The 11,009-nt window shown below is 51.3% G+C and overlaps 1 protein-coding gene across 3 annotated transcripts; it reads left to right on the top strand.

Moving 5' to 3' along the window:
• Positions 1 to 7: 7 nt before the first annotated feature.
• MTHFR (methylenetetrahydrofolate reductase) lies at positions 8 to 10,727 on the top strand. Of its 3 annotated transcripts, none has more exons than XM_064678594.1 (12): positions 8 to 206; positions 2,611 to 2,862; positions 3,962 to 4,200; positions 4,494 to 4,604; positions 4,767 to 4,960; positions 5,446 to 5,696; positions 6,433 to 6,567; positions 6,851 to 7,031; positions 7,426 to 7,608; positions 8,935 to 9,036; positions 9,282 to 9,401; positions 9,895 to 10,727. In XM_064678594.1, exons 2-12 carry the CDS (start codon positions 2,621 to 2,623, stop codon positions 10,090 to 10,092), a joined length of 1,956 nt encoding a protein of 651 aa, XP_064534664.1. In that variant the 5' UTR covers positions 8 to 206; positions 2,611 to 2,620; the 3' UTR covers positions 10,093 to 10,727. The 3 variants fall into 3 exon arrangements, with proteins under 3 accessions (XP_064534664.1, XP_064534665.1, XP_064534666.1); XM_064678595.1 differs by lacking the exon at positions 8 to 206 and adding an exon at positions 1,839 to 1,855; XM_064678596.1 differs by lacking the exon at positions 8 to 206 and adding an exon at positions 2,959 to 3,015 and having other exon boundaries at positions 2,731 to 2,862.
• Positions 10,728 to 11,009: the final 282 nt, after the last annotated feature.

Here is an 11,009-nt window from a genome sequence, read left to right as displayed (position 1 = left end):
CTGCTCCTGCTCCTGCTCCTGGGCCTGGGCCCGCTCCCGCTCCTGCCCCATCCCGGTCTGGTCCCTCCCCGTCCCAGTCCGGGCCCGCCCCCGCGGCGCCATGTCGGGTGAGGGCACCCGCGGGCCCCCACGTGACCCGCACGGCCGCGGCCGCCCTTAAAGCGCGGCGGGCGGGCGGCCCGCGCAGCGCCCGGCACCGGCCGCAGGTGAGCGGGGCCGGGATGGGGACCCGATGGCTGCCCCAGCGCTGGGGAGCACCGCCCTCCTCCGCTGCGGGTCTGCCCGGCGGGGTCAGCTGAGGTGAAGGGGCCATCGGGCTGCAGCGGGACGCTCGCCTGGCCCCGAGCGCGGCAGGGACCCCCCGGCACCCCGGTGCTGCTCCCCTTGGCCTTCCCGTGGCCGCTGTCCCGCTGTCCTGGCGGTGGATCCAACCGCGGGCCCCTTCACCTCCCCGCAGGGCTCTCAGCCCGATGCCGCGGCCCGGGACAGCGAGGCCCGGAGCAGCTCCTTGCAGCGTGTGAACGGTGCATCTGTGCAGTGAGTTTAGCCCGCGTGGTAAAGCTGAGCTTTCGGGGAGCGCAGGTCTCCGCCCTGCGTGTCTGGGTGTCAGCTCAGGGCTGGGAGGAGTTGGAATAGCACCGGCATCATACAAACACAACAGGTGCATCCACGCTGAGCATCCTGGTGTGCTGAGCCACGGATCTCTGAGCTCTGCAGCGCGGCAGAGACAGGAGCAGGAGTGCTGAGAGGTGCTTAAGATTGTCTTGTTTTGCTGCTGGCTTTGTTGTTTAGGCTTATCTTGTTTCTCTTTGCAATAACGGCAAGCTTCTGCCAGCAAGTCTGTGATGCATCTGACAGTGAAGAGACTGCTCCACATACTGCCTGTAGACAGAATCTAAGTGAACCTTTCTCCTGTCTTTGTGATTCGATATTTCCAGCAAGATAAGGACCTTTTTTTCATCCTATAGAGACGTTAATACACAAACCCTTTCCCCTTGTGATGGGTTTTAGTGGGAAGACAGACATCCTTTGATTTGCCTACAGTGCTGTACCATGCTTGCTAGGAGTGAGATTTTAGGAGTTGACAGCACGTGGTTTTGAGCTGCCAGCTTGATCACCAACACATGCTTTGGAATAATTCTCCCAGATTAGTGCACGTGGATGTCAGGCAAAGTCCTGTGGGAGAGCCTGGTCAGGGCTGTGCCTGTGCAGCGGGTAGCTTTTGCTACACTCGTCAGTAAGTCTGAGCTGCTGCTTTTGCCACAGCTGCTGTGTTGGTACACAAGAGATCTGAGGCTCCCGGTTCCTCTTGGCAGCAGGAGGCCTGCGCTCCTTCCTCACATCTCCTGCCAGCTGGAGAGGTTCCTCAGGTGGTAAAAGCAGACTTTCTCCCAAACACTTTTGCCTGATTGGCAACTCAAGCATAAAAAGTAGAAGAAAAGTTCAAAGTCCTCTTGGCTGACCTAAAGCCACGACGGAGTTTACATAAGGACAGAGAGTGTGTGCTGGCTCGAGCAACCATTCCCTCCAAAACAGGCTCCAAAGTTACGTAATGCTTGGATGACGTGCTGCTTCCCAGTGATAATTTAAAGTTTTGGCAGGTACCTAAGCAAATAATGCAGATCCCAGTTTTGTGGCAGCTCTTCTGTAACTCTGTGTGCTTGTTACCTCATTTTAAAGGCACAGGATGGAGCATTGTGGGGAGATAAGTGGAGTTGGGCATCCTAGACCCGCTTGCACCTCTGAGTTGCTGTTTTGCTTTCTGTGAAGCCAGGCAAGCACAGCTGGTGGTGTTGTGCAAGGCAGGGAGAAGAGGATGGTCTCTGCTGACTTTGTTTCCAAGCAGCCACACTTGGTGAGGAAAGGAACAGAGTATCTGCTAAAGAGCTGAGTGGGTGCAGTGGGCTGGCCCAGGGGACTGCTGTCTGTGGAGATGGTGTGTCTTGTGGAAAAGGCCAGTGGTTGGAAATGCAGTTGTCTGATCCAACAAAGAAAACAAAGGCCTGAGTTTTTGGGGGTGGCCTGATCAGGGGGGATTCTGTCCTTTGTTTCTGACATAGGAATAATTTGTGCATTCTTGTGTCCCTGCTCCATTAGCACTGGCTCTCCTACCTACAGTGTAGAGCAGCACTGACTTTTGGGAACAGACAGAATGGAAATTCTGAGGATGGAGACAGTCCAAGAAGCACCTGATGTAGACAAAAAAAAAAAATCTGCTGGCATGCCCAGCCCAAGGCCACGAGATCACAGAGGCCATCACCTGGTTCACAGGGGCATCCTGCCTTGCTGATTTGTAGTCAGGGCAAAAGTGACGTTGACCTGACTCTTTTGAGAGCCAAATTTGACCCAGCAGGCACAGAAGAGCCGCATCAAAGCGGCACAAAGCCAACTGCTGTGTTATTTCTCTCAGCACTATCTAAACACATGCTTTTTATTGTGTTTTCACTACAGCTTACAGTGAGGGCTAGCAGAAGGGACTCCTTGATGATGATGGTGATGAATGTTGGGTCTTGACATGGGCTCATTTAATCATCATCTGCCTACCCCAGCAGTAATTGCTCCATGCTGAGACCCTTCTACTCACCGTGCTCCCTCTGCTCCCCTCTCTAGAGCTCCAACCATGGTCAATGAGACCCAGCAGAGCTGCAGTGCCAGCTCCAGCTCCAGGTCCGATGGCGGCAGCAGCAGCGGGAGCGAGAGCTCCAAGGACAACTCGCGCTGCTCCACCCCGGTGCTCGACGCCGACCGGCACGAGCGGCTGCGCGAGAAGATGCGCCGGCGGCAGGAGGCCGGGGACAAGTGGTTCTCCCTGGAGTTCTTCCCCCCACGTACGGCCAATGCTGCTGTCAACCTCATCTCCAGGTGAGCGCTGCAGGGTGGGAGAGGAGTGTCTGTGGTGGAGGGCTGGGGAATAGCTAATGAGGCAGGCTCTGCCCCATGCTCTGTCTCCCCTTCCAGGTGACGAAGCAGGTAATGGGGCTGTCCTTTCCTGCTGAGGAGGGTAATGGACACCAGGTAACTTGTCTTCCTTGGAGGCCCTGAAGAGTTAAGTGCTGTGTTGGGATTACTGAGGGGCCAGGCTGTTTACTTGCTCCCACGCTCTGGGAATTTGGAGCAACCCCACTGTCATGCTCTGGGGCTGAAGCACAGTGCTGGGGCAGAAAAGTACCTGTTGAAAGCAGAGAATCCTCCTTGAGGGGCTGTGTGCCAAAGTCTCTGGAACAGACTCCCACTTGCTTTCAGAATCATCCAGCTGCTATGGTTTGTGCCTGTGCATTATTGAGGACTAGAGTTTCAGCCTCTGAGATAGGTGTCCCCATCTAAACTTTAAATGAAAAGTGATAGTTCTCAGTGGAGCTAGAAGTTCTTCTGGAGCCCCAGGAGCCACCATGTACTCTCCTGGAGGAGAAGAGGGTGTTTCATAATTCTCTTTATAACTGCTGTATGCCAATGGCATATGTTAAACAGAAGGGCCTGTTCCAACTCAGAGCGGGAGAGAGACAAGTTAAGTGAGCCCTTGTCTCTTCTCTTAGGCACACTGGGGAACACAACAGAGTTCTGGTCCATCTTTTCATATTTGTGGCCTCTACAGTTCAAGCTGGGAGCAGGGTGTTGCAGCATGGTCTCCCATCTCAAAAGGAATGGGACTTGCACTGCTCTCTAGCAGAAGCCATGTCAGTCTAATAGAACATGCAGGGAGGAAGTGTATTGTACAGAGAACACCTCAGTTGCCTCTTCAAAGAGATTGTAAGCTCTTCCCCAGAGAGCCTTAAAGGATGGCTTTCCTTATTCACACTGGCCACTTGCTTAACTCTTAGTGCAACACTTTTGTGGTCTCCTGCTGCTGTCACCCAAGCTCTCTCTGCCTGTTGCTGACATTCCAGCAGTGAGCAAGATACCCCAGGCCTAGGGAGGGGATTTGCCTACCTGGTGTAGGCTGACACAGCTCTAAAACCCACAGGTTTGACCGCATGGGAGCAGGTGGCCCACTCTTCATTGATGTGACGTGGCACCCCGCAGGGGACCCAGGATCTGACAAGGAAACCTCTTCCATGATTATTGCCAACACTGCAGTCAACTACTGTGGCCTGGAGACCATCCTGCACATGACATGCTGCAACCAGACCAAGGATGATATCACAGGGCATCTGCAGAAGGCCAAGAGGCTTGGGTTGAAGAACATCATGGCACTGCGTGGAGGTGAGTCCTGTGATGTGCAGGGCTCAGCCTGTGCTGCTCTTGTGTTCAATTCCAGGGTAAAAGCAGAGAAATAAGATTTAGAGGCTCCTTCTGCAAGAATTAAATGTTGAGACTGAGCATTTCACCTGAGCCCTTTGTTAGTCCCTCCAGCTCAAGGGTAGACAAAACCAGTCCATGGTTGAAACTGCAGACTTGGGGGTTTCATCTTTGTCTTCCTTTTGATAGCAGGTTTTTACTGAAGATCTGAGTCCAGCAAACAGTTGGAGAGAGCTGTGGATTTGTTCTCTTTTCAGATCCTGCTGGTGAGGAATGGGAGGAAGAAGTAGATGGTTTCAACCATGCTGCTGACCTGGTTAAGCACATTCGCAGTGAATTTGATGATTACTTTGACATCTGTGTGGCAGGTAAATGTCTTCCACTGCAGAGTGGGGGGTAGGGTCTGAGACAGGGAAATCAGCTCAGCAGTCCCTCCCTGGATTGCTGTGACAGTACAATACTTCCTAATTTCTAGCAACTTGCCCTGACCACCAAGGTTTCATTTTTTTCCACCCCTCTTCCTCCCAAAGGCTACCCCAAGGGTCATCCTGAAGCAGAGAGCTACGAGACAGACCTGAGGCACCTGAAGGAGAAGGTCTTTGCTGGAGCAGACTTCATCATTACACAGCTTTTCTTCCGACCAGAAACCTTTCTCAAGTTCATGAAGGACTGTCAAGCCATTGGCATCACCTGCCCCATTATTCCTGGCATCTTCCCCATACAGGTGAAATCCAGTAATTTGGGTTTGGGGTGGGAATAAGGATCCAGGATGTTAAGTGTTTGTGGGTCAGGGCCTGAGAGAGAGAGGTCTGTAAATATCCTCTACAAAATTTCTGGGAAGTGAGAGTGCTAAACATGTGATAAATCTGTAGGTGGTTTGCTAAATTAAAGAGGCAGGTAATAACAAGCTGAAAAGGTTTTCTGTGCCCATATGGCAAAAAGGGGTGTAAAGGACAATGTCACTAGTCCTAACTAACCAGTCCTGAGGTGTTAGTTTTCACTGTCAGCATGCAGGGCTTGGACAAGGACCTAAAAATCACCTAAAGAGACACGACCTGGACTGTGTTACCATCCTGGAGATGGGGCCTGGGAGTAGAATCCAGGAGACCCAGTTCTAAATCTGCCACAAAATTGAGACCAAGTACCTGTGCTACGGGGATGTCAGAAAAGGGCCTTGGAAAAATATAAATCCCCTGCATCCTCCTCCAGGGTTACCACTCCCTGCGCCAGCTGGTGAAGCTCTCCAAGCTGGAGGTGCCTCAGGAGATCAAAGATGTGATTGAACCCATCAAGGACAACGATGCAGCCATCCGGAACTACGGGGTGGAGCTGGCAGTGTCCATGTGCCGGGAGCTGCTGGACAGTGGGATGGTGCATGGGCTCCACTTCTACACCCTCAACCGGGAAGTGGCCACCACTGAAGTCCTGAAGCGCTTGGGCTTATGGAAGGAGGACCCCAGGTGAGCAGAATGTACTGGTTTCTGTGAGTTCCACTTTCGCATCCATCCAGCCATCCCACCTTCTGAAAGGAAACAAACTCTGCTTTTTTTGCCTTTTTTTTTTTTTTTCCTTTTAGCACCTTTCTGCATTTAGAAGTTTGCCCTTCCTGTAGTTCTCCAGCAAGAGCTGGGAGGAATAGAGGGAACAGCTGAAGGAGGAGTTTGGTTGGTTGGTTTAGTAAAGTAGCTTTAAAAGAGCTGTTCTGGAACTTTAAAAATCCAGACTCTTAGAGCTGCCACTTGGAAGAAATAAGTTTTTGATGCCTGTCACAACCCCTCTTACAGGCTGGGTGCTATGTAAGCTCCCACTGTGGATTTCTAGGGTTCTCTGCAGCTGATAAAGGGAATGTGGAATTCTCTCTGAGTCCACAGGCTTCAGCATAGACAAGAGGAAGCAAAGGCAATTCTCAGCTGTTTTTTTTCCTTACAGTAGCTTCCCATAGTGCTTTGCCTTACCTTTTCCAATTAAAGGTGTCAGTGCTGTACTCTTAACATTAAACAGACCCCTACTGAGCATCTTGTAAGGGAACTGCGTGAGAAATACTTTCCATAAAGGAAGAAGACTTTCCTGTCCTACTTCTTGGCAAGCAGAACTCTTCTCAGCCTCTGTTATTGCTCTCTCCAGGGGAAGGGCCTCCAGGGCCTCCAGTGGAGAGTCAGCAGAGGAAGTGTGTTAATGTCTGCTCCTCCCATGCAGGCGGCCCCTGCCCTGGGCAGTCAGTGCCCACCCCAAGAGAAGAGTGGAAGATGTTCGGCCCATCTTCTGGGCCTCCAGGCCCAAGAGTTACATTTATAGGACCCAGGAGTGGGATGACTTCCCCAATGGCCGGTGGTAAGTGTCCCCTGCAGTAGGAAAGCCTGGTGCACAGTTGGTCTCTGTTAATGGGTGTCCTGGGCACACTTTGGGCTTCACTGAACGGGTGGCTTCCTAACAAAGTGGCCCCCAGTTGCTCGGGTTGAATGAGGTGAGGAGAATGGCACCAAGATCTTGAGGTTTTTGGTGTCTAGGTGGGTTTTGTTGGATACCTCTCTTCCTGGATGGCTGCCTCCCTGCACCACCAAATCAGCTCATCTTCCTCAGTGGCCTGTTAAGTCTGTGTCTGCTCCCCTTGCAGGGGTAACTCCTCCTCTCCAGCCTTTGGGGAACTGAAGGACTATTACCTCTTCTACCTGAAGAGCAAGTCTCCCCGGGAGGAGCTTCTGAAGATGTGGGGAGAAGAGCTGACTGGTGAGGAAAGTGTCTTTGAGGTGTTCACGTGTTATATCACTGGAGAACCCAACAGGAATGGGCACAGGGTGAGTGATGGCCCAGGAAGGGATGGTTGGTGTGGCACAGACAACAGTGCATGTTTCCCCTTGCTCCTGGTACTACATCATTCTTCTAAACAAGAATTGGCACTTCCCTATCCAAAAGGATTTTCTGGGGCAGTGTTTGGAAGGGGATCCAGCAGCCAGAGCTAGGGCTCAAAATAAAAGGAAAGCTGCTACAGTATGACAGGACTGGTATCTATAGACTTCAGCAGTCATTCTTAGAGTTGAGCATATCCTGTCCTGTGAACCAAACCTGGGAGTTCTTTCCTGAAGCAGGTGTGTTTGAGGCCATTAGGGCACTTCTGAGTTCCTTCAACACCCAGATGGCAATGAAGGGGTTGTTACACCCCCTGTGAGCCACCCTTTCTCCCCATGGCAGGTCACATGCATGCCTTGGAACGATGACCCTCTGGCTACTGAGACCAACCTTCTGAAGGACCAGCTGGAGAAGGTCAACAGACGAGGAATCCTGACCATCAACTCCCAGCCAAACATCAATGGCAAACCATCCACAGACCCCATTGTAGGCTGGGGGCCCAGTGGGGGCTATGTTTTCCAAAAGGTACAGTGCTATTCTAGGCTAGGCAGCAAAGAGTTATGACCCTGTTTGGCCTCTGTTAGGTTGGGAGGTCCCAGGCTTTCATCCAGATAATCTTTCTGCCTGCTCCTTATCTTAATGCCTTGTTGGTGAGATGAGGCAAAGCTCCTTTGGTGTCCTAAGAGCCAGGCTATGTCATCTCTGTGGCTGACTTCAGGGCTGTTTCCTCCCACCTCAGATCATGTATTGTTTCTTGTTTCTACTCTCAGCAAGTAATTATTGGTGACTTCTTTCTAGAGCAAGGCTGTGAAGTTTTAGATACATTTTACCTGCTGCATCTGCTCCCATTCAGTGATGCAGAAAGCACTCGGGTCTTTCATAAAATGGGAATCAACGGGGTGGTATCTCTACCACCCAGCTTCTCGTGGTGATAAGTGGGCATTTATAAATTCCCCTGTCTGTCCTTCACTAAGGCAGAGTTCTCCACAATTACCCTCAGCCCACAGCACTGTGCTGTGCTGTTCACACAACTGCCAGGTTCCTTCCCTGGCCTGCCAGCAGTCCTGCCTCCCACTGTCAGGCATTTCAGGCCCTAGAGCCTTGCCACTAATGGCTGTGATAGGAATCTCCCATCAAGGTAAATGCCAGGCAAGTGGCTCATACTGGGAAACAAAGCAGCCGCGTTCAAAAGGGATCCAAACCGCCAAAGCCAGAGACCAGCAGATGGCAAATGCAGTTATGTTTTCAAAGGAAAAGATTCCCCCGAGGTGAGGGAAATCCATCATCTCACACAATAGCCAGGAAATGGGGGGAGGGGAAGCAGTTGTTGGGAGCAGCCAAGCACAGAGCAAGTACAGAATTGGGTTGTATAAGCATACGGGGAGAATTGTGAACAAAAGATGAGGACAGGGAGTGGTGCTTAGGAGAGCCCAGCTGAGACCCCCGAGTTCTGCTCTCACCAGGCTGGGCTGCCTTGGCAAGACACTGCTGTAGAGTAGAGGTCAAGCACTCTGGCACAGGCTGCTTCCTGGTGCAGCAGTTGTGGTTACACTGGAGTTCATTCCAGCCTGTCTGCTTGCATGGGTGCAAAACAGGCAGGATGTAGCTTTCCTGAGCTCACTGTTCTGGCCTGTTATATCTGCTCTCCCCAGTTATTTATTTTTTTTCCCCAGCTCTCTTATGAATTTGCTCTGCCCTTTGCTCAACCCTCCTCTGTACTACATGTTTCTGGGGATGAGCCATGCAAGGCAGCCCAGACTCCACAGCTCTGTCCTCGTTTGCCTGTATTTATCTGTCCTGCCATGATTTAAGGCTCTAACTCTCCTCCCCCTTCCCCATCCCTCCCTGCAGGCTTACCTGGAGTTCTTTGCCTCCAGCGAGATCGTCACGGCGCTGCTCAAGGTGCTGAAGAAGTACGAGCTGAGGGTGAACTACCACATTGTCAACGTCAAGGTGGGCTGTGGGGCACAGGACACGTCCCTTTCACCACCTGGGGAGAGAGGCAAATATCCAAGATTCAGATATCACTATGAACAAAGCCAGACATGAGGGCTGATGAAGGGAAGGGAAAGTAAAGCAAGTCAGCTGTGCCATGCAGCAGCTGTTTGAGTTAACAAGGGAGGGTAAATGCACTTGTTCCAACTCACTCAGCTCCTCCTCCAGCAGTTGCTTCGAAAAGGTTTTCCTTCCTTTGGCAGGGCCAGAATATCACCAATGCTCCAGATCTGCAACCCAACGCTGTCACCTGGGGCATCTTCCCAGGCAGGGAGATCATCCAGCCTACTGTAGTGGATCCTGTGAGCTTCCTCTACTGGAAAGTGAGTCCTCCCTCCTGCTGGATGCACTACTGTGAAATTCAGTGTCTGGTTAGGTTTTAGTCTGTGACACTTCTCACAGTTGAGGGCTGTTGCAATACTGGCTTGCAGAGGTCCAGGTACTGCTTCTCCTGCTCCCTCTGTGTAAGGAGAACTTTGCTGTGGCAAAAGCTCTTCTCAACACCAAGTGCACAGTAACTTGGGAACTACCAGTGTCACTGTAGTGGGCCCCAGAGTGCTGGACAGTGGCTCTCCCTCCCCTCTTACACACACGCAGGGGCAGCACTGAGCCATTCATTGCACTGCAAACCGTGTCTCCTTTCAGCTCTGGGCACTTCCCCCTGACTGGAAAGCATGAGGCTCCTTGCTCAACTCCTGCCATTTTTACTGAGAAGAAGCAAGCCACAGGCTGGCCCAGCCACATGTGACACTGGGTGTCCTAAATTAAGTAACATGAAAATGTTACACAACTGCCAACACTTTTTTCCCCTGGCAGGACGAAGCCTTTGCCCTGTGGATCGAGCAGTGGGCCAAGCTCTACGAGGAGGAGTCGCCCTCTCGCATGATCATCCAGTACATCCATGACAACTATTACTTGGTCAACCTGGTGGACAACGACTTCCCCCTCGAAAACTGCCTCTGGCAGGTTGTGGATGACACTTTTGAGCTGTTGAACTCTCCAACTCAGCAGTGAAAATCCCTCTTACAATCCCTTACTTCCTCCGTCCATCCACTGAGAAGCAGCAGCAGCTCTTGTGCTGGTGATGGGCAACACACTCCCAGACCCACAGTATGTGCTCTTCTGTCCCCAGCAAAAAGGCTCCCTGAGCCCTTCTCACTGAACAAGAGCCAGAACTACCTGAACCTGTGAGCTGAGGCTCCAGACTGAGCCTGAAGGCCAGCTCTGCGGGATGAAGAGCTGCTAATGGCCGTGTTGATTACAAGAACAGAGAACTCTTGTGCATCAGTGTGATAAAACTCCATGGGATTCTGGTAACTTTCCCATGACAGAAATGCTGCCTTGGGGGCAGAAACACTCCTGTCAGCTGTGGCTATGTAAGGGGATTATTTCAGCTGTTACCAACCCAGAAAAGAAGGTCAAATTGCTTTTATATTGCACTCCTAAAATGTATTTCTTCATAATTGCTCATATCAGGCTATTTTGCACTCACTCCAGAAGAAGGTTCAATATTTCTCCTTAACTTTTCTCCTTTTATTGTATTTCCTGTTTTCTGTTTAATAGGACTATGTGAATTCCAATTCTGGATTAAGCTACTTAGGAATCACACTATTCCTTCAATTATGTATAATAAATTACGTGAATACAAATGTCCCTTGTCCTAGGTTATACTCTGGCAGAGACTCATGTTGTTTGCAAACTAGTCAGCGTGGCACAAGGGAAAATTTTAAGAAAACCAATTGTTTCTGGGGCAGTTCTGCCTTCACTTTCAGTGCATGCCCTGAGTATGGCCAAAGCTCCATGGTAGAGCAGAGAAAGCTTAAATCCTGGAATTTACCAAAAGTAACCAGCTACAATCTTCGGCCCAGAGCTGCAATGTCGAAGGAGTTGTGGTGGTCCTTTTCCAGTGCCTGTAGGGAAAGACAGCCTAT

Source organism: Pseudopipra pipra, chromosome 22 (assembly GCF_036250125.1).
Source record: "Pseudopipra pipra isolate bDixPip1 chromosome 22, bDixPip1.hap1, whole genome shotgun sequence".
Classification (NCBI taxonomy): Eukaryota; Metazoa; Chordata; class Aves; order Passeriformes; family Pipridae; genus Pseudopipra; species Pseudopipra pipra.
This window is presented reverse-complemented; position numbering and strand designations above follow the sequence as displayed.